The sequence below is a fragment of the Trachypithecus francoisi genome, unplaced genomic scaffold (genome assembly GCF_009764315.1).
Source record: "Trachypithecus francoisi isolate TF-2019V2 unplaced genomic scaffold, Tfra_2.0 Lachesis_group2, whole genome shotgun sequence".
NCBI classification, from domain to species: domain Eukaryota; kingdom Metazoa; phylum Chordata; class Mammalia; order Primates; family Cercopithecidae; genus Trachypithecus; species Trachypithecus francoisi.
In genome coordinates, this window is record NW_022681465.1 from 42,443,345 (window position 1) to 42,467,616 (window position 24,272).

Sequence of the window (24,272 nt, forward strand, 5' to 3'; positions counted from 1 at the left end):
TAAATTATATATTAGGGCCTTACAAGTAACTGGGGATTATATATGACTGTTAATGTAGTTGCAGACATTACAGAGTCAACTTTAACATACATTAAATTATGATTTGTATGCCTTGATATATTTTTTTCTCTAAGTTCTGTTATTCTGAGTTTTGGATATAAAAAACTTCCTATCACTATTCTGAGCCATACTCTTTTTTGTTGTTGTTGTTGTTGAGAGGGAGTCTCACTGTCGCCCAGGCTGGAGTGCAGTGACACAATCTCGGCTCACTGCAAGCTCCGCCTCCCGGGTTCACGCCATTCTCCTGCCTCAACCTCCCAAGTAGCTGGGACTACAGGCGCCCGCCACCATGCCCGACTAATTTTGTTTTGTATTTTTAGTAGAGACGGGGTTTCACCGTATTAGCGAGGATAGTCTCGATCTCCTGACCTTGTGATCCGCCTGCCTCAGCCTCCCAAAGTGCTGGGATTACAGGCGTGAGCCACCACGCATACTCTATTTTGAAATAAGAATATTGGCCAGGAGTGGTGGCTCACACCTGTAATCCCAGCACCTGGGAGGCCGAGGTAGGTGGATCACAAGGTCACGAGTTCGAGACCAGCCTGACCAACATGGTGAAACCTCATCTCTACTAAAAATACAAAACTTAGCCGATCATGGTGATGCGTACCTATAATCCCAGCTACTCAGGAGACTGAGGCAGGAGAATTGCTTGAACCCAGGAGATGGAGATTGAAGTTAGCCGAGATCATGCCATTGCACTCCAGCCTGTGCCACAACCTGTGTGACAGCCTGAGACTCAGTCTCAAAAAAAAAAAAAAAAAAATATGAATTATACAGAATGATCATTTATAGTAACATTAATATCAGGAATTTATGCCTATTCTTTTTTAAATGGTGCCTTAATCTATGAGTGAAATTCGTCTTATAAATACGACACATTAATAGAAAGTTAGGAACACGTGCAGTTCTCTGAGTATGTTTTATATCATAGTTTATACCTTCCATACTCATCAGTGACATACTTTTTTCAGCTGTCATTAATCCATTTACCTCTGGTTATTGGAATGAAGAGAAATTACCAAAGAATTTTTCACAAGTGTAAATAAATTCCTCTGTGTATGTGTATTGTTGCACTTTTCTCTTTTCTATCTATATGGCCCTTCCCATTTTCTATGTATAAGGCCCTTTTAAAGATTCCAAAGCCAATTCTTCCTTTACTTAAAAAAAAAAAAAAAAAAAAAAGCAACTGTGGCAACAGTTCTGAATAGTTTGGCTGAACTCCAACTTTCTGGTTGTTTTGCCACACTTAGTTCCACATCGCTGAGTTGAGAAGGCAGAAGTGACACCACTCTGTGCTGACCTATTGGTCATGACCACTCCTACCTCATTCTCAGCATTTTCATCCTAATCTACTTCCACACATAATGTACTTCCGCAGCAGTAAACGACGATGTAAAATCTAGAATAAATTAACCAATGCAGTAGCTCAGGATCCACTGGAATTTTTTTCTTTGTGTTATAATTTAAAGCATTTGCTCAGTAGATACCATCTCATCATATATTTCCCATGTGAAGAGAGAAATTAGAAAAAAAGTCTCCAAAATCTAAATTAAATATGTATAACAAAGTATTATCATAAATAGTATATATTTCTTTGATCTAAAGAATACACAGTACTTCAGCCTTCATCAAGAAAAAAAAATATGCCTCTGAATGGCTGATTATACTGTGCACATTGAATCAGAATGTCAGAATCTTCTAAATAAATTGTTACTATGAAATAAAGCAGAACTTCAACTCTGAATTTATATAATTCATTCCATTGTAGATTTTTTTCAATTGAAGAATACATTTCTCAGCCATAAATTGTACTGAGTATGAACGGCAGAGTCATTTGAGCTTTATTGAAAATATAGGAGAACATCATGTTTCCTGTCCTTTCGTTAAACTTGGCATATTGATTTTTTTTTTTTTTTTTTTTTTTTGCACAGCTTGTAGTACAGAAATATGATATACAGCTATGGCAAGACAAACTAACCACATGTGAATTTTTAAGTACTGCTGGATTAGCAGAAATTGTCTGACTGTGCAAATAGCAAGATTTGACTTTTCCAGGAACTCTTTATGACTTGATCGATTAAAATAACAAGTTTTGATTTTATTGCTCAGAATAAATCATTAGTAAAACTCATTTTCTCTTGATCACTCATTTGTAGGATGTTTACATTCATTTTGCTTCTGTATTTCAAGCAAAGTAATAAATATGTAGAATTGAATCAAAAGTTCAAAGTCAAATATAGGAAGATAAAGATGTAATAAATGTTATCTCTTAACAGTAGTTTATAAATTTTGCTGAGAAGAATATTCTAGATTTTTATTTAAATTTGCCATTGCTGTTCTTTCTCATTCTCTTTAGTGTTCATGATTTTGTTCTCTTTAGACTCAAACGTAACAAGATTTATACTTGGCTAATACATCTTTCTGCATTTAAATATAGAACCTTGTAGAGGGTTTCTGAAGTAGGACTAGTTTGCTCTTCTCTTCACCGTATTAAACCTCCTTCTTAAATACATCTATTATATAGTTTACCTTGCCCAGCTTCAAAGAGTAGAGATGGAGAAAGGAAGAGCTATCACTCAGCAGAGAGGGTTCCCATGGTTTCTTAGAAATGCTAATGTGTTACCTATCATGTTTATAAAGTTCTCTGAAGCAGATAAGCCATTGTGTGGTTTTCTGCAAAACAAAACTGACAGTCTGTCTAAAGCTAGAAAGTGTCCATAATATTAGGTACACGTGATAATATCATCACCTGCCTTTTGTGAAAATACTTTCTTTAAAAAATCTGTGTCTCTAAATGTAAATTTCTTTTCTAACAAGCATTTTTTTTTTTCAAAATTTTCTCTACATGTTCTCATTTCTTTTAAAGAAGTGGACATCTTAGGAAATTGCATACCAAATTTATTAGGAACAAGTCTTTCAAAATTATCTGGTAAAAGCATAAAGCATGAGTTGTTTCCCTAATAAAAAAAAAAAAAAGTCGGGGGGGAAGGATCACTGCAAAGAAGAAAGTGCCACTGGTTTGTGTTAGGTGACACTATGCCCTGCTTGTCTAATTTGATTACACAGAGCCCCTGAAGCCTCAGGCAAAGCTGATTTTAGCTATAATCAGCTTCTTAACCTTTTGAGAACTAACGTAAACACTTCCTACCAGTGGTTAATTATGGTGCTCTGCTACATGCTACAAAGTGCAAAGGTAAAAGTGTAGAACTACAGTAACACATGTTATGACAAAAAATTTAACAAGATGACTTAAGGGGACTGCATCAGAATGCAGTTGTGTATTTGTAATAAATTTTAAAAATTAATAAAGAGACTTAAAGGTGCTTTAAAAAAATTTAGCTATAGTTTTTGCTTAAGTTCTATCCGTAAGTGCTAAATACTCACTACTTTTTCCTGTTTGCTGTCCTCACATTTGTACTTTTGATTATATATACATTTTAGAAATACAAGTGTATTTATAGATTTCTTTCACAAAATGTATTGTAATGCACATATAAGTAGAGTAAAGTCCTCTTGTTTCACTTTTATAGATAGTAAAAGTTAATTAAGAGAGGAATGAATTTCTTTATAATTAAATGGAATATTGTGGTTATACAGGCAAGAACCTAAATTTTTTATTTAAAACAGGAATTCTTGATGCAGGAATCTGATGTGCCATGTGGGAAATTAATATGTAAGATGATTTTACTGTCTATAGTTGGTGTAACTCTGGTGCGGTGATATGACTAATGGAGTAAAGAACCATAAAGATTGAATAATGTACTTATCAAGACTAGATCTTCAAAGTCATATTTATTGGGAAAACTCCAATAGGAATATTCTCCTGAGTAAGAGTTGCAGGTGACCAGGAGACTATACGGAGCCATAAGCCACAGCCCTTATTGGTGGGTCTCAGTACCAGCAATTTTACCTGAAATTTCATGCCTTGTGAAAATTCTGAAGGGTAGAATCTTAGTGCTCTCCAGTGACACACATTAGAAACAGTCACCCTGTGTAGAATTAACTTAAAATGAGGGGAAGGAGAAGGTTCAAACTAAAAGTCATCTATAATTTTTTTAATCTAAGGTCACTTTCTAATAAGTAATGTGAATATGTGATTATGCAGTGTAGTTCGTCTGTGCTTACAGTGAGCTTAAAACTTGCATGTGAAGAAATGGATTTGTAGAGGGGAACCTTTCAGAGTTTCTGAAGTGTTGGGAAGCATGAGCTTGCACCTGGTAGCACCACCAGCCCATTTGGCCAGACTTGGTCATGTGGCAAATAAAGCTGACCTTGTTAATAAATAACTTAAACTAATTAACATAAATGCCACCTAAAAGGAGTTCAGATGCATTTAGTAGCCACATATAATACTATGGGATAAATGAAGCCAGATATCAAATAACTGGACATCTTTAGCCCCTTGCAGAAATGTTTTTAACGAATTGCATTTATGTTTTGTAATCAGCTTGTTAAAAGAAAATTATGTGAAACTGCATGTTACAGATGTTACAGATATCTTTAAGCAAAGTGCTTTTTATTTTGTGGCACATATTACAAAAAATGTATTTTTCCAGCATCCTGGAATAGTTGCAGGGAACTGCTAAAGGCTGGAGGCCACAGGCACAGGGCTTTAGCTGCCCTAGTCCTATTGCCACTGAGGGCTGAGGATCACTATCTCCGCACCCCTGTAAACCATTCAGGGCTCGCTATTTTAAAGGAAGTAGTTCCCTATATTTCATGAGGTCCTCTCTTAGGAGAACCCACAGGAGAAATCTTCCTTAGAATTCAATGCTTCACCAGTTGTTTCTTTTTATCTTATGACAATGAAAATTTTATACTATGTTTTTCCAGTGAGAGTGTAGATATATCTTCAATATACTGATTCCCTTTCTTTGGGGCATATACCTAGCAGTGGGTTTGCTAGATCATATGGTAGCTCTATTTTTAGTTTTTTGGGAACATCCACAGTGGTTGTACTATTTTACATTCCCACCAACAACGTACAAGGGTTTTCCTTTCTCCACATCCTTGCCAAAATTCGTTATTGTCTGTCTTTTGGATATAAACCATTTTAACTGGAGTAAGATATCTCATTGTAGTTTTGATTTGCATTTCTCTGATGATTAGTGATGTTGAACATTTTTTCATGTACCTGTTGGCCATCTGTATGTCTTCTTTTGTGAAATGTCTATTCAGATCTTTTGCACATTTTTAAATTGGATTATTAGATTTTTTTTTTCCTTTTGAGTTGTTTGAGCTCCTTATATGTTCTGTTTATTAATCTCTTGTCAGATGGGCAGTTTGCAGATATTTTCTCCCATTCTGGGCATTGTCACTTTGTTGATTGTTTTCTTATCTGTGCAGTATCTTTTAAACTTGATCTGATACCGTTTGTCCATTTTTGCTTTGATTGCCTGAATTTTTGAGTTATTACTCAAGAAATCTTTTCCTAGTTAAATGTCCCAGAGAGTTTCCCCAATGTTTTCTTTTTGTAGGCTCATAGTTTTGGGTCTTAGATTTAAATCTTTAATCCATTTTGATTTGATTTTTGTATATGGTGACAGCTAAGGGTCTAGTTTCATTCTTCTGCATGTGGACTTCCAGTTTTCCCAGCACCATTTATTAAGGAGACTGTCCTTTTCCCAGTGTATGTTCTTGGCACCTTTGTTGAAAATGAGTTCAATGTAGATGTTTGGGTTTATTTCTGGGTTCTCTACCCTGTTCCATTGGTCTATGTGTCTGTTTTTATGCCAGTACCATGTTGTTTTGGTTACTATAGCTCTGTAGTATAATTTGAAGTCAGGTAATATGATTCCTTCGGTTTGGTTTTTTTGCTTGGGATGGCTTTGGCTATTCTGTGTCTTTTGTGGTTCAATATAAATTTTAGGATTATTTCCTCTATTTCTTGAGTGGAATTCTTTTCTTAATTTCAATTTTGAATTGTTTATTGCTAGTTTGAGAATTAAAATTGATTTTTGCATATTGATTCTGTATTTGTGACCTAGCTAAAACTTGTTTATTCATTCTAGATTTATTTTAATATAATATTTAGGATTTTCTACATACAGGATCATGCCAACTATGAGTAAAAACCATGTATATCTTCCTTCCTAATATATATGCCCTTAAGTTCTTTTCTTGCCTTACTGTACTGGCTGCAACCTCATGTACAATATTGAACAGGAGTAATGAGAGCAACTGTAGATTCTGATCATTTGCCTTGAGGATCTTTGTTGTTGCTTCTGGTCTTTCATTTTCTTCTGTTTTTAGAAACTTGACTTAATCTGCAGACTCTGTCCCCTCTTCAAAATGTAGATGTTGATAGTTCGGTGGGTTGTTTTTGTTTGTTTGTTTGTTTTCAATTTTAATTTTATTTTAGGCCAGCTCCTAGATAATGACTTCTTTGCCTACATAGCTTAATGGTCAGAGTTTTTGTTCAATCACCCGAAGCTAGTAAGACTCTGTGGGTGGATCCATGTTTTGAGTTACAGGGTGTAGTCAAAGTTGCCAAGTCTGCCTTAGCGTTCCTTCTCTACCAGGCTATCCTGGGACTTCTGTCCCAGCGCTCATCCTCTCCGTCAGCTAGGAATGTGCGGGAGTTCATCTAGTCTCTCAGCTGCTCACTCATTTCCAGGATCTCCCTATTGAATTTCTAGCTAGTCTACTGGTCTACCACTCGCCCCAAGCAAGACCACAACCTCAGACTAGCAAGGCCGGGGTTTTTGTGGTTGGTTTTCCACCGAATTTGCTTTACTTGAGGATAATATGATTGGGCATGGGTTTCTCTCCTTCTACTGTAAATGTCAGCCCCTTCTAGCAGGGAAGCTGCAGGTTTTCACAGCCAGTCATGCTCTGGAAGCACTGCTCTGCTACCAAGCTACTCGCCACAGATTGCCACTGACCTTACCTGTAACACAGCAGATTTCCTTGAATAAACATTTCTCAGTTAGTTTTTTTGCTTTTGGTTGATTTCTGGAGTGCTGAAATGGTTGTACTTGACAATTTTGCCACCTTTTTAGTTGTTCAGGGGAAGAGGATTTGCCAACTTCTTCACTTGCCATCTTCGGAAGTCCTGTCTGGGTTCATTTTTGTACATCCCCAAACCCTTTATGGAACAAGATGAAACAGCAAACAAATAAGATAAAGTAGAAAAGTAACTGAGAGTAAAGGAAACATAAAAATAGGAAAATAAATTTTTTATGGAATAACAATAATTTTTAACTCTTACGACAGATGTTCCCAGTGTATGTAGGAATAGAAGTTCTCCTCATATTACAATAGAGGTTTACCCCATCAGAAATTTTTTTTAAAAAATTCAAATTACCCTTGGCAACTTGTCATTGAGATGTGAAATTGAGCAGGGGGAGATATGTATGTGACGCCCCCCCCCCAAAAAAAATAGAACCAGTTGGATCAAAATGCTACCCTAGGATCCTTTTTGTTTCGTTTTATTTTGTTTTCTCCCAAAGGTCAGATCCCAAAATTTGTACAACTTTAGGCTGTAGGAATGCTTTCAAAAATGTGCGGTGGTAAAACTGCCAGATTGAAGGTTTCTTAAGTGCTACTGTCCAAAATCACCAGGCATGCTTGAAACTAGTAATTCTTGTCAGAATATACACTCTCAGTGTGTGACTTTTATCTGCAGGTGGCAGAGCATATGTTTTAGCACCAAAAAGTGTAAGGTGGCAGAGGGAGGATATTTAATGTGTTGTAACCTATTTTTATTTTTATTTTTTTTTTCTTATAGCTGCTTAGTTCAGGTCAAAAGCAGACTAACTAAAATGTTTGCAGATCTTAAGGGCTATATTTAAATTAAGGGAAAAAATATTCCAAATAAAGTTGTGTCATTTGTTTTTATTTAACATATGAATCAAAGTTATTGAACCAGTATTTTCCCATAAAAGAAAAATACATTGGTACCTTATGTAACTGAACTGTAGGGAGGGGGCTCGTCTCTTTAAATACATTTTCTGGTTAAATTCCAGTTACCCTTTAAATACTACAGTCACCTTTATTTTTATTCCGTATTATAACAATCAATTTTTCTAATTTAGGAAATAGCTATGTGTGTGTGGCTAGCAATTACATATGGTTAGCAAATATCACTTAGTATTTTCTGACTGATGTAGCTCTTACTACATGATTCAGTCATCATTTTGTGCGCTAATCATAATCAGACTTTAGCAGAAGAGCAGGAGTAGGAAATTCAAACTCCAACTGATGGGTGACATGGAGCAATGCAAGCCCAGTGTTGTCAGATTTCCCGGTTTTCCCAAAGAAGTCAAAAGTCTGAATATTTATTTCAGATTTCTATAATTTTAACTGTTGCAACTAACTAAAAATTTTTAAACTATTAAAGAGGTCAAATAAAATGGCAGCCATTTATATCAGGCCCATAGACTACCAGTTTGCCTGTTCTGATGACACCCTCTGGCTGATCTCTTATTGTGTAACTCTTGCTCATTAAAGAATGCATAATATGCTCCTGAAATGGTTGTCTTTACTGTGTTACCGTAAAGTTCTGAGGTAATGTGTTGTATTGGAAAATGCACTGAACTAGACATCCAACAACCTTGATTCTGAAGCCAAAAATATTTAAGCCTCTCCTGTATTAACTAGGCCCTGGTATAAGCACTTGTATGTATTAACTCATTTAATTATAGCTTTAGTTTTGCTTCTTAAAAGTTTTATACTGTGAAGTCAATCATTTAACTTCTATGGGTCTGTTTCATCACTTGAAAAATTATAGGATTGGAAATACATATATATGTGTATGTATACATATATGAGGTTAGATTCAATGGAGCAAAAATAGTCGACTAGACTATGGTTTTAATTTCTATGAATTTATAGCACCTTATTCTATGTAACACAATAAAAGTATATATAATCTGCAATTTATTTTCTTTTTTTTTTCGAGACGGAGTCTTGCCCCGTCACCCAGGCTGGAGTGCAATGGCACAATCTTGACTCACTGCAACCTCTGCCTCCTGGATTGAAGTGATTCTCCTGCCTCAGCTTCCCAAGTAGCTAGGATTACAGGCACGCACTTCCATGCCCAGCTAATTTTTGTATTTTTAGTAGAGACGGGGTTTCACCATGTTGGCCAGGCCGGTCTCGAACTCCTGACCTCGTGATCCACCCACCTCAGCCTCCCAAAGTGCTGGGATTACAGGCGTGAGCCACCATGCCCAGCCCTCTGCAATTTACTTTCTTTAACCAATATCGTACTATGAAGATTTAAATTAAGTTGAGAAAGAATTTTAGTATCTACCAACCATGGGGTAAAAAAATCCTGGACCCTGTCCTGGAGGACCTTATGATTTCATTGAGGCAATGTAGCATGCAGGTAAAATGCATTGCTCCTCAGCTTTATTGGGCCATAATTGACAAATAAAAATTGTAAAAATTCAAGGTATACAACATGATGATTGACATGTGTATACCTTGTGAAATGATTACCACAATCAGTCCATATTAATTCCATTACATAGTTACCATTTGTGTGTGTGGTGGGGTGGGGGTGGGTGGTAGGAACACTTACCATCTACTTTCTTAGCAAACTTCAAATATATAATACAGTATTTTACTACATTCACCATGGTGTACATTAGATCCCCAGAACTAATAAATCTTATACCTGAAACTTTATATCCTTTAAATTTAAATTTCAAATTAGAGCAGAAAATAGGTACCCAGATGAGACAAGGTTACATGCAAGTGCTTTAACTATTCCAAGGCTAATGGAATAAATGTATATATATATGTGTGTGGTAGCGTTTATGGAAGACAGGACTTGGAAAAAAGAAGATGAATTGGAAGGTGCAGAGCAGGGGTCCCCAACCCAGAGGCCATGGACCAGTACTGGTCCCTGGCCTGTTAGGAACTAGGTCACACAGCGGAGGTGAACAGTGAGCAGTGAGCCGGCATTACCGCCTGAGCTCCGCCTCCCGTCAGATCAGCAGAGGCATTAGATTCTCATAGGAGCCGAATCCTGCTGTGAGCTCCACATGCGAAGGATCTAGGTTGAGCTTCTTATGAGAATCTAACGCGTGATGATCTGAGGTGGAACAGTTTCATCCTGAAACCATCCCCCACTCCCCGTGTGTGGAAAATTTGTCTTCCACAAAACCAGTCCCTGGTGCCAAAAAGGTTGGGGACTGCTGATGTAGGGGACCCTTCAAGGTGAAACAATAACTCAAAGTCAGACACGAGACTGTTATCATAGCAAAGAAATAGAAAACATGTCACCTTCCTAGGAATTTTACAGAAAAGTCAAGATAATTATAGTGCCTTTTTAAAACTTTTATGAAGGTGGATGACTATAATTTTAAAAATGTATCCCAATATGACTCTTGTGACTTTGGCATTAAATTCAAATTCATGAGGTGCAGTTGTTAAATTATTTTTGTTTGTAGCTCTCAAATGATTCAGAGAAAAAAAAATACATGTACAGGGAATGAAAAGATGAAACAAATGTGGCAAAATGTTAACAATTGTTGAATCTATAGGAAAGGCATATGGGCATTCATAGCACTACTGAAATTCTTATCCATTTGAACATTTTTACAATAAAAATTGAGAAAAAGAGTAAATGGGTAGAGAAGATATTAAAGTAAAAGTCTTCCAAATAATTAAAAGATCAACAAAGAAATTTAGAAAATACTGGCCGAGCGTGGTGGCTCATGCCTGTAATCCCAGCACTTTGGGAGGCCAAGGCGGGTGGATCACCTGAGGTCAGGAATGCAAGACCAGCCTGGCCAACATAGCAAAACCCCTTCTCTACTAAAAATACAAAAATTAGCCAGGCGTGGAGGCCAGCATCTGTAATTCCAGCTATTTGGGAGGCTGAGGCAGGAGAATTTCTCGAACCCAGGAGGCAGAGGTTGCAGTGAGCCGAAATCACACCACTGCACTCCAGCCTGGGTGACAGAGTGAGACTCCATCTCAAAAAAAAAGGAAAATAACAAAAACGTTTTAGTGTAGCTAGATTACTAACCAGAGAAATGAGAAATTTATACCCTTAAATACTTACTTTAATAGAATAAATGCTAAAAAATAATGCATTTTTAAAATAAAAAAATTGAGTGTAGTATTAAAAATTAAGTGTAACATAATGATTATGGTACAAATACGTAATTAGATGCCTTATGAATATTTGGTAAACTTACTTCATTTCAGACTTCCCCAATCTTTGCAAGTAGATCTTACATTGTATTATGTAGGCGAGAAAACCTGGCTGCTTTTGGACGTCATGAAAAGTAAATACAAAAGAGTAAATCCTTTATTTTTTGCCAATGTAATCCTTACATTTCAGTAAAATTTTGTTGACAACACTTCTAAAGCAAAACAAAGTTGTTCAGCCTCCCAATGAATTCTGGGCAAAGAAAGTTTATTCTCCCATTTTTCCTTGTCTTGTTTTGCCAAAATTATAAATGCTGTATAGACTTATGAGAATATTCATAACTATCCAGATGATTAATTTCCCACTTCGATGAGGCACAGCCTAATCAAACACACGTAGATATATTATGAGTTTAAAAAAGAGCTCTTATGATCATATCCAGTGTTTAATTTCAGTAGAAATTGGTTTCATTAATGTCTTTCTTTACTGGAATCATAACAAATAAAGTGAAAAAGAATCCTGGCCACTTTTTTTTTTTTTTTTTTTTTAATGAAATCTTGTTCTGTTGCCAGGCTAGAGTGCAGTGCCACAATCCCAGCTCACTGCAACATCCCCCTCCCAGGTTCAAGCAATTCCCCTGCCTCAGCCTCCCAAGTAGCTGGGACTACAGGTATGAGCTACCACGCCTGGCTAATTTTTTGTATTTTAGTAGATGGGATTTCACCATGTTGGCCAGGATGGTCTCGATCTCCTGACCTCGTGATCCACCAGCCTCAGCCGCCCAGAGTGCTGGATTAGAGACGTGAGCCACCGCGCCCGGCCTCCTGGCCACAGTTTTTATTGAAATACACGTAACATGAAATTCACCATTATAGCCATTTAAAGGAGCACAGTTCAGTAATTTCCAGCATATTCACAGTGTTGTAGCCATCAGCACTGTTTAATTCTGGAACATTTTCACCACTCCAAAAAGAAACTTTAGACCCATAAAGCAGTCACTCACCATTCTCTCCTCCTTTCAGCCCCTGGCAACCACTGATTTGCTTCAGTGATTCTGTGCATTTGCTATTCTGAATATTTCATATAAATTGAATCATAGAGTATGTGGCTTTTTGTGGCTAGCTTCTTTCATTTAGCAGAGGCTTCTCAAGACTGAACCATATTGTAGTATGTATCAAATTCTTCATTACTTTTTATTGCCAAATAATATTCTATTGTATAGATACACCACATTTAGTTTACTCATTCATCAAATGAAAGACATTTGGCTTGTTTTCATTTTTTGGTTACCATGAATCATGCTGCTATGAACATTCATGTATAAGGGTTTGTTTGAACATCTGCTTTTAATTTTGTGGGTTCTATACCTATAAGTGGAATTGCTGGGTCATATGGTAATTTTCTGTTTAACTTCTTGAGGAATTATCAATCCGTTTTTCTAGCCATATTTTTAATGTAAGGTTAAAAGGCCAGTTTATGGAAAAAGGATATTATATGTTGAGAATTTCCAATCCCCAAACCCCCAGTTAAAATTTTAGCAAGTAATCTCAAATACAGTGTTATTTGAGTTCAAATTTCTCTTTTGGCATTACTAATCATTGCTCTGCAAGCTTAATTGAGTTTTCAGTGAAGGGCATTTACTCTATGCTCTCTGACCAATAGTTGCTTAATTGAAGTGTATGTGGAGGACTGGTAACCAGAATTTGAGCTTTTGAATACACATATACAGTCTTTATACATGTATATATACACACACATTTTTTTCAATTTTTGTCTTCAGTTGAAGAGGACAAATGCTTTACCCTACAATTTAGAAGCATAATATCAGGAAGTTTCAGACCTTAGTCTGATGTGCCTCTTAAAATAGTTATAAATTAGGGAGGTGTCTTCCAACTTCTCAATAACTATGTTTTAAAATTGCCAGTGTGTCCCTGAAAAAAGATCAACAAATCTCCGTTAGAATCTGTGCCAAAATTTTTCTCAAGAACTGCTAGCCCTCTATATTTAAAACGTTTGCACCATTAAAATTTCAGGAAGTTTGAGAATTTCTTAAGACAGTAAAATATTGGACCTTTTAAAATACTAAATGGATTACATATATGTCTTGAGATTTTGGCCTATGGTTAACTTTCCCCATGGAGCTGAAATACTTTGTGCTTGGAATTAAGCCAAATCTCCCACTTGCATGCACTTAACTTATGTTGCATGCATCCAAGTCCTGGCATTTGAATGGTCTTTTTTCTTTATCTGAATACTTTCTAACTTGAGGGAAAATGACACTTTCCTTTCAAAACTTGCTTCTCTCCTCTCCTTCCCCTCTTCACCCAAAGCAGATGTCTTTATACTATGTACCTACAGTCCTGTGAGGAAAGCAGGCACCTTGATATTTTCCAACACAAGAGGATTGATTGCCCTTAAATACCCCCAAGGCCTGAGGGATTTATGGATGAGCGGGTAGTGAGTTATATGAACCCTTTGAAATTCTGTATTGAATTGGTAGATTACATACAATTAGTTTATGTGGAGGAGAATCATAGCTCTTCTCATATTCTCAAAGAGGTAAATAGTCCCCAAAAAGTGAAGATCTGATGGTTCTAGCAGTGGCCTGGAGAGCAAAGGGGACACACTCCCTGTGGTACCACTAACACATCGGATGGTATGTGATTAAATCAGGCATGTGTTTCAGTCAGGCTTTCCACTGCAGAGCCAGAGTAATAGCAGTGCTAAGGGAGTAGCAGAGAATCAGTGATGCCAGGGTTACTAGTTTTTCTTGTTTGGGGTTTTCTGTTTGTTTCTTTGTTTTGGGGGGTGGTTTGAGACAGGGTCTCGCTCTATCGCCGAGTTTGGTGTGCAGTGGCATGATCAAGGCTCACTGCAGCCTTGACCTCCTGTGCTCAAGCGATCCTCCCCTCTCAGCCACCCAAGTAGCTGGGAGTACAGGTGCTTGCCACAAAGCCCAACTAATTTTATTTATTTTTGTTTTGTTTTGTAGAAACAGAGTCTCCCTATGCTTATAGACTAGTCAAGTGATCCTCCCGCCTCAGCCTCTCACAGTACTAGGATTACAAGTGTGAGTTATAAGTTCATTGCAAGTCCACTACATACTTGGGCAGAAATAATAAAAAAAAAAAAAAACATTTTCTCCTGTTGGCATACTGGCCTTTCCCATCATCTCATACTTAACAGTCCTTATTTTTAAAAGTAAAAATAAACCTTTAAGAAAACCTGTCATTCTCTTTAATATTTTGTTGATCTTGCCTCAGATGCACATCCCCTAGCAGGTAACCTTTGCCTTCTTTGAAGCCATTTTGAGTCATCATGCAGTATGATGCCACTTTGAAAGGACTCGCCTAGCTTACTGCCCCTAGACCTTTAATAGCCCCATGAGAGCTCATCCTGAGCTTACCAGCTTTGCAACTCCAGAGCGACGGATAGACATCAGGAGTCTCAGTGAGTGTTCAGACGGAGCTGCTGATAGGGTACTGTTTTTAATAGCAGATTGAGGGTAGATGTTTATGAAACTGAAAGTGGCTTCCAGGAATGGATTAAGGCGTGTGAGAATATTAGGGTACTGAGGGCACCGGAATGCTTACAGAGATGGAATGGCCAGATGTGGGGGCAAGTGGAAGAAAGAAATGGCATCATCCCTGCTCAAAATGTAGCATCACTTGCCACCCTTAGGCCACTGGTACTTGTATAGAGATACCTTCTCTAGTAACTACAGTACATCATTTAGCAACTTGATCACATCTGTCAGTTCTTTGAAATAGTTTTACCTTCCATTCTGCCTCTTACTGATTCCCAAAAACCATTAGTGATCTCACATAAATATTTAAACACCTTTTCAGTGCACTAAGGAAGAGAAAGCATTAAGTTAGCTATTTTTTTCACAAATGCGTGAAGGTAAAAAGGCAATTAACCCTGTTTGCATCCCTACTTTGTAGCATTCACTTTATGTGCATCTTGTTTGCTCCTGACAGCTTATCTTTATAGTGGGTGTTATGATCTTTTTTTACAGATGAGTAAACAGAGGTTCACGTGGTTTGTAAGTGGGAGAGTTGAAATTCTAATCCAGATCTGATAGTTACAAACCACACTTCTTCCCCGACACCCACCAGAGAGTGGCAGCACCACAGGCAGTTCCTGAAGGTTTGCCATGGTAGCAGCCTCTGGAAGAGGACCAGGGAATTTGTCTTTGAGCTGTATTGTATACTTACAAATATATTGTATGTGTGTTTAGGGTAATTTGGGGAAAGCTGATAAGATTCATGAGGAGGCCGAAGTCCCTGCACATTTGCAAGTTATACCTTGGTGCTTTTCCAGAAGGACTATATGGGAGTGATTGTAGTAGAAATGAAATAAGCAGCTGATAAATGGGTCATTTTTAATTTTCACTTTTTCTTTAAACTATTGATCTTTTTATTCCAATAAAATGTCACAAGTAAAAATAAAGAATCTATGACAGTGTTAACGTGGTGTAAGGTAGAGCAAACAAATGGAGAAAAAATCCAGGCAAAAGATTAATAATTAAATAATGAAACTCTTAAACTTGAAAATATCTGTGAACTTTAACAAAAATATGTATAATAGATATGGATGCAAATTTCCTTTGATACTTACATCTGGGAACCCAGGAAAGTGAAGGGAACATATTGAGAAGGAAGCTTCATAGCAACACGGGACTGAGAGTTAAGAGAATCAAGCCCACTTCACCCCTACCCAACCTGACCCTTCCGTTAGTAGATCTGGCTCCTTCTTTCCTTCATTTATTCAGAAATGCTTATTGAGCCCCCTATATGTCAGATACTTTTCTGAATACTAGGGATTTGGCTATGAAAAGGATGAGCAAAATTCCTGTTGCATAGAGCTTACATTTCAGAAGAGAAAATAGATACTAGATAGACAAATCGACATATAAAGTATATGTTTTCGATAGTGATGTTAGAATAAAAATTAAGTAGGCTAAGTGGTGAGAGAGTACCTGATGGGGCCCAGTGGTATGTTTTATATACAGTGCAGGAGAGGCCTCAGTGAGGAGCTCCTTGTGTTGTCTGTACCTTTTAGGACCTTAGTCTCTTCATATATAAAATGAGAGCATTGCTAGGTGATCACTAAATGGCTGAAAAATTCTGTGCTTCCTTTAAGGGACATATCTTTGGGTCAGATAATCTTTTGTATGTATAAGTTATGGTCTTTACTGTCCACTGATCTCAAAATGTAATAAGAATGTTCATTGATTCCCAAGGTTAATTCCATCTTTACATTTGGGGAATTTAAACTGAGAATAAAATGCCTCAGGTTGCATAATAGTAAAAGAAGGATTAAAGCTCTCAATTCCTACTACTCTTAATCTGAAAACGTCACCCCACCATGTGCTATAATGGAAAGTTGAATTGAAATGTCGAGGCAGTTCAAAGTAGATTAAAGATGTGTAAGCTGTGATGGACTACATATTTACAAATAAGGAATTGGATAAGTATATCCCACTGCACTCATTTACAGCAGGCAAGTAAGCCATGTGATATGCTTTAAACCAGTAAAATAGCAAATTCCCCACAAAAGATCTATAATTTTAATCAAAAGTTTGTTTCAATCATTGAAATTCTGTTATTGCTGCTTACAAACATTAAAGTCAATCAAAACATCAGTAGCTCTGCAAGATCAATATTTTTAATATGTTTGCATTGCAGTGCTGCAGATTTTTGGCTAATGGATCACACCCATATTGATTTCTATGAGAAATGTTAGTCTGATGCTGAAATAATTAAAAAAAAAAACAGGGATTATTGGTTTGGAATTTTGAAGGAGATAGAAGTATAAAAATTGGTTATTGACTAAATTGCTTGGGGTGAGTGAACCCTGGGCACTTGCAATAAACTTGTAGCACTCATTCATTACTGAATACTACCTTAGTCCCTGAAACTGAAAACTCAGTCAATAACCTATTATAACAATGCAAATTGTGGTGAAATAACATACTATGCATATAAGAATCACATTTTATCAAAACAGATATGCATAAGTATATGTATGAGCGTATTGAAAGTGTCTGCTAAAACATAGTGACTGATTTTGACTTTGAGATTCATGCTGAAGCTCATTTGAATAGCATTTTAAAAGAGATAAACTGCTACAAAATAACAGTAAAAAGAAGCATACAATTATTCTATGAACAATAATGAAAGTGCAAACACTACAGCATGTCAAATGACAGATTCTGTTATTTTGATTCAGAGCAAAATTACAATTGTTATTCTGTTCTCAAAGCATAGGAATAATGTATGCAAGCATTAGATTAGATACAAACACATTCCCCACAATATGAATCTAGTGCATATTACATTGCTCTTGTTTTTCAGCATTTGGTTAGGAGAGCCATATTTTCATCTCGAAAGTTTACTCTGTGTTTTCGTTTGGTTACCATTGTAAATTTATGAATTCTTTATCTCTCAGAGGCAATCTAGTGTTTTAGAGAGACAGTGTGTTTTTAATGTCTCAATAAAAGTTCTATCCAGGATAATAGCAAGTACTTAGGTGTAGCCATTACATATTTTGTTATATATTTTTATTTACTGAACTTTAAAATCTATATGTTATTTACATAATGTGGAAATGTTTATCTGCTTTGAAGGGAGCAGGGGATTAAGATAAAACTAAAAATTAGTAATCACAACGTTGCATTATGTTACCATCTCTATAAGCCTGGTCAGTATTTTCCTTTCATAATAAGTTATGATTCCTTCTGCTGCAGGAGATAGTAACACTCAGATAATAGCATTGGCATTGTATTTCAATTTAGCATTAATCTTTGATCACCATTTTTTTTCAAAATTCCTTTATCCTATTCTGACTACTTTTATCATTATAACTACCATTACCCTAAATTCAGTTGATAAAATCATTTTTCTTCCTTTTCTGTTTAAAGTGTATACCTGAATCTAACTTTTCTCTAATATTCTATGTCTCCCCATCAGTAAAGCTGTTAGGATATTCTGTTTTGATGGATTCAGCCTTAGGGATGATTTATGAGACAGGAAGCTTCAATGTCATCTAACGTTAGGTACATCATACCTGAAAATAACCAAGTTGTACAGTAAAGATATATGCATGTAAGTTGTGTAAATATTCATACAATTTTTGCTAAATTATTCAATGGCTTTCTGCTAAGAATATTATTAGAAAAGTATCAATGGTCTTAAAAATGATAGGATTCTAATTCCCAAGCCTGCTGTTTCCATATATTTATATACAATTATTCTTTCTTTTGTTTATGTCTAAGAATTTCACCTGGAATTTGTGTTACTTATTATTGTCAAAAAATATTATCTCCTCACCAGATAGAATTTGTGCAATCCCAGTTAGAATCTCCAGGTGTCTAACTAGTCAAGGAGCTGGACAGAGGGAATACAGAGTTCTGCAAGGCTCCATAGCCCGCTCCTACAGCCACATGGGCCTCTGGGCCTCTGTTCTGATCTCATCTGGATTTTTCATCTAGTGTACTGGTGACATTTCTACCTAGAATGACTGTCATCTGACAACTTTTTAGTAGTTTAGAAGTCACATAACTTGCAGCTTGGTCCAGAACATCCCTGTTGTCTTTACTGGCAGTCTCAGCAGAAACCAGACTGTTGTCTAACTGTGAAGGTAGTGTCTGAGCACAAGCCTGAAGTTCCAGGGGAGGACAGATTTTTAAATTTGTTTGTGGACTCTGGACATTTTGCAAAATCCATTGCACTCAATAGACAGCAGTCAAATTAACAGGGAGCTAGTTCTCCACTTACCGAGAATGTCGAAAGACAGAGGGAAGGGGGATTCCAAAGAGCTGCTCCTAGTGCATTCTTTTTATATTAATGGTTAGTGAATACCAGTGTCAGAAGTTCACATCACAGTATGAATAAGATGATTTGATTTTAATTTTTAGACAAAAATAGTCTTTCCACATTCTAGGTCATGCTGATAAGAACTTTTTTGAGAAGCAAACTATTCAGATAGTCTGAACCAAGCCTCACCTATACGCAGCTAGAAAATACCTAGAGGACTTTATTCATTAACAAATTATCACACATGCATGCTGCTCAGAGAGTATGTTTAAGATAGTGGTTAAAAGCACAGGCTCTGAAGCCAGACTGCCTGAGTTTGTTTCCTTTCTGTGCCACTTTTCTATCTCTGTAACTATTGTCAACTTGCCACTCTCTCTGTACTTCCATTCCTTCACCTGAGAACTGATAAGAGTAGGGCTTACTACATAGGATGTTGTGAGGATGTTGTATAGCATTGATTATTTGGTTCTATATTCAGTCTATTCGGATAACTATGATGTTGGGAGCCGAAATGACTTTAATTTCTAGGAGTTTTATCTCTAAAATCCTATCTCCTGTAATCTGGAAGAGCTTCTATTCTCTGTCCCTATGGCACCCTGCACGACCCCCACCATAGCATATGTTACTGTGCAGTATCTATTGCCTCTCCCACCTACGTTAAACTGTAAGCTTCATGAGGACAAAATGTGTGTCTAATAATCACTATTGCTTCAATGCCTAGCATATAGTTTGTACTTGGTAAATATTTATTGGATGAATGTTAAATAAAATGTAATAAAAGCAATATCACAAATATTAGAGTGTTCATCTGTAAAATTTTGCTTCAATTAAATTACTTTCCTGGTATTAGCAGAGGCTGACATGCATTGAGTTATTTCAGCTTGTTTGCATTGGCCTCTGCCTAGAATGAACCACCCTTAGATACCTGACAGGCTCACCCCTCATTTTCTTCAGATCTTTGTTCAAATATCACCTTCTCAGTGTTTCCTATCCTGACTGCCTCATTGAAATTGCATTTCTATCCCTTCTCTGTGCTGTTGCATTTGTATATGGCATTTATGACAGTCTGGCCCTCTAAATATTTTAGCTATTTGTTATATTTATGGTGTGTTGGCCTCCACTACTCCTCACTAGAATGTAAGCTTTGTCAGTTTGGCTCACTGATACATCCCTAGCACCTGGAACAGTGCCTGGCACAAAGTAGACAGGCACTTTAACAAATATTTGTTGAATTAATTAATAAATGTAATGCATTGGGGATGCCAACCTGGAAATAACCAAAAGCAAAATTACTATTCAAGGATAGTCAACAGAGAATTAGAAACAAAAAACTTCAGGCTCCATCTTGAGATCAATTATATATAGTTTTTTACTTGCTAAAGGTGCATACTTCAACCTTCCTCAGCCCTTTAACCCAGCCTCCAAATTCTGAAAATCATTCTTACCAAAATATTCTTCCAAGGGTTATTCTGAGGACTGTATTGCAATTTTTTATAAAATATGTCTGAGACTATATTTTTCAAGTTACATAAGATTCTAGTGTTAGAGGCATTTTTTAAAATGGTTGAACTCTAAAGCAAACTGCTTCTTTAAATATGTGGATATGAACTTTCCATAGAGCACAAATGCAAGATCTCTGCAAGGTTTTAATTAAGAATAATTAAAATATCTATATTAAAATATGCTTCATTCTACCAGCTTAGTAGGGGTTTTTATTTCAATAAAAAGTTTATTTCTTTACATGTTAACAGCATAAAACACAGCATTGCACTCGTACCAGCAGGGAAAATGTGGTGTGCTGAAGTGGTAAGAAACAATGTGATTTATAAATTAATTCCCTGCATTATTTTTGTTAAAAAATTGTTTCATTAAGATTAAACTTTCACTTTGGTGATTAGTTGTTTGAATTCATTATGAGGGCATCATACAAACACAAATTAAACAAGAAAAGTATATAAGAAGTAAAGAAGAATTGTGTTGGGGCAAAATATTTTAAAAACATAAAGGCTTGGTGTCATATGAGGTGAGATTTGTATTCAGTTTGCTGTTTGTAAGATTATTTAGCTATTTAATTATGTCATAAAATGACTTAATAAGAAAGAATATTTAAACAAAAACTTTAAAGAAGGCGAGCAATTGTTACAGGGATGGGTCAAGAGAGCCAGATACTGTATGTAATTCTCAAGCGTTTGTAAAGGGGAGAGAGATAGAAAGGGCCAAAACCCAAAGGGAAGAGAAAACTAGTAATTATTAGGTCTGATGAGATGAACCTATCCCATTAAAAAAAAAGATTTGAGAAGAGAACAGATGGAAAGATAAGTAAACACTAAATAAACATGCTAATAGAGAGATGGATTATAATTTTTCTCACTACGACAGGAAGATCTAACTAAACCTGTCCCCCCCACCATTTTTTTTTTTTTTTTTGAGACGGAGTCTCGCTTTGTCACCCAGGCTGGAGTGCAGTGGTGCGATCTCAGCTCACTGCAATCCCTGCCTCTCAGGTTCAAGCAATTCTCGTGCCTCAGCCTTCCGAGTAGCTGGGATCACAGGCACCCACAATCATGCTTGTCTAATTTTTGTATTTTTAGAAATGACAGGGTTTCACCATGTTGGCCAGGCTGGTCTCAAACTCCTCACCTCAGGCAATCCACCCACCTCCGCCTGCCGAAGTGCTGGGATTATAGGCTTGAGCCACTGCATCCGGCCACTTGTCCTTTTTAAAAAAGACAGTAATGTGAAGAGAGGAGAGCCATGGATGTGGCAGACATTGTGGTATTTTTGACTCATACCAAAGAAAAAAATCTTCTTTCTCTTGCTACTGCATTCTCCACATTAGTCTCTAAGACAATAGTAAGATCTAAGATCTAAGTATTACCAAGAATGAGTAACACATTGAATCAATACCATCCCCATTCGTACTATAATATAATACCTCAAGAAGAAAGGGATGAGGATTGCAAAGGAGCTATTGATCTAAGTAACAGAGAAATTTAGGAGACGATGTGATTATATCTAATCATCAGATCCAATAAGACATTGGGGGATTGAGAAGGACAGATCCGTTAAACTGAACCTTGAAAGATGGGTAGGATTTGAAGATTCTTAGAAAGGAGGAAGAATATTTCAACTAGGGTTGTCAGCATGAGCTAGGGCTTAAAAGTACAGGACGTGTGACATAACCATTTGTAATAGCAAAAAAGGATGTTGACAGATGCATAGTTGTTAAGAATGGAGAAGGAAGAAAATAAAAGTTATAAGTGTGAATGAGATGACAGGGAACAGGCTAAGGAGTTCATTGCATTTGTGGGGTTTTTTATAGATACTTTAAATTCTGGGATACATGTGCAGAACATGCAGGTTTGTTACACAGGTATACACGTGCCATGGTGGTTTGCTGTACCCATCAACCCGTCATCTACATTAGGTATTTCTCCTAAAGCTATCCCTCCCCTAGTCCCCCACCCCCTGAGAGGCCCCGGTGTGTGATGTTCCCTTCCCTGTGTCCATGTGTTCTCATTGCTCAACTCCCACTTATGAGTGAGAACATGCATTGTTTGGTTTTCTGTTCTTGTGTTAGTTTCCTAAGAATTATGGTTTTCAGCATCATCCATGTCCCTGCAAAGGACATGAACTCATCCTTTTTTATAGATGCATAGTATTCTGTGGTGTATATGTGCCACATTTTCTTTATCGACTCTGTCATTGATGGGCATTTGGGTTGGATCCAGGTCTTTGCTATTGTGAAGAGTGCTGCAGTAAACATACATGTGCATGTATCTTTCTGGTAGAATGATTTATAATCCTTTGGGTATATACCCAGTAATGGGATTGCTGGGTCAAATGGTGTTTCTAGTTCTAGATCCTTGAGGAATTGCCATACTGTCTTCCACAATGGGTGAACTAATTTACACTCCCACCAACAGTGTAAAAGTGTTCCTATTTCTCCACATCCTCTCCAGCATCTGTTGTTTCCTGACTTTTTAATGATCACCATTCTAACTGGTGTGAGATGGTATCTCATTGTGGTTTTGATTTGCATTTCTCTAATGACCAGTGATGATGAGCTTTTTTTCATATGTTTGTTGGCCGCATAAATATATTCTTTTGAGAAGTGTCTGTTCATATGCTTCACCTATTTTTTGATGGGATGGTTTCTTTCTTGTAAATTTGTTTAAGTTTTTGTAGATTCTGGATATTAGCTCTTTATCAGATGGATAGATTGCAAAAATGTTCTCCCATTCTGTAGGTTGCCTGTTCACTCTGATGATAGTTTCTATTGCTGTGCAGAAGCTCTTTAGTTTAATTAGTTCCCATTTGTCAATTGTGGCTTTTGTTGCCATTGCTTTTGCTGTTTTAGTCCTAAAGTCTTTGCTCATGCCTATGTCCTGAATGGTATTGCCTAGGTTTTCTTCTGGAATTGTTATGGATTCAGGTCTTATGTTTAAGTCTTTTATCCATCTTAAGTTAATTTTTGTATAAGGTGTAAGGAGGGGTCCAGTTTCAGTTTTCTGCATATGGCCAGCCAATTTTCCCAACACCATTTATTAAATAGGGAATCCTTTCCCCATTGCTTGTTTGTGTCATTTTTGTCAAAGATCAGATGGTTGTAGATGTGTGGTGTTATTTCCAAGGCCTCTGTTCTGTTCTATTGGTCTACAGATCTGTTTTGGTACGAGTACCATGCTGTTTTGGTTACCATAGCCTTATAGTATAGTTTGAAGTCAGGTAGCGTGATGCCTTTCTTTGTGCTTAGGATTGTCTTGGCTATGCAAGTTCTTTTTTGGTTCCATATGAAATTTAAAGTAGTTGTTTCTAACTATGTGAAGAAAGTTAATGGTAGCTTGATGGGGATAGCATTGAATCTATAAATACTTTGGGCAGTATGGCCATTTTCACAATATTGATTCTTCCTATCCATGAGCATGGAACGTTTTTCCACTCGTTTGTGTCCTCTCATTTCCTTGAGCAGTGATTTGTAGTTCTCCTTAAAAGGGCCCTTCACATCCCTTGTCAGTTGTATTCCTGGGTATTTTATTTTCTTAGTAGCAATTGTGAATGGGAATTCACTCATGGTTTGGCCCTCTGTTTGTCTGTTATTGGTGTATAGGAATGCTTGTGATTTTTGCACATTGATTTTGTATCGTGAGACTTTGCTGAAGTTGCTTATCAGCTTAAGGAGACTTGGGGCTGAAACGATGGGGTTTTCTAAATATACAGTCATGATATCTGCAAACAGAGACTATTTGACTTCTTCTGTTCCTATTTGAATACCCTTTATT

General features: G+C 36.8%; 1 protein-coding gene across 15 annotated transcripts in view; it reads left to right on the plus strand.

Annotated features, from left to right (window-relative positions):
• Positions 1 to 24,272, plus strand: part of FAM172A (family with sequence similarity 172 member A) — a 523,432-nt gene that overhangs the window by 419,845 nt on the left and 79,315 nt on the right. Inside the window, exon 11 of one of the 15 annotated variants that reach the window (XM_033179137.1) lies at positions 20,742 to 20,763. The exons of the other annotated variants lie outside the window; for them this stretch is intronic. Within the exon in view, the coding sequence (XP_033035028.1) occupies positions 20,742 to 20,746 (5 nt within the window). The 3' untranslated portion in view covers positions 20,747 to 20,763. Of the gene's footprint in view, positions 1 to 20,741; positions 20,764 to 24,272 lie in introns of those variants that run through there. 15 annotated transcript variants of the gene reach the window in all.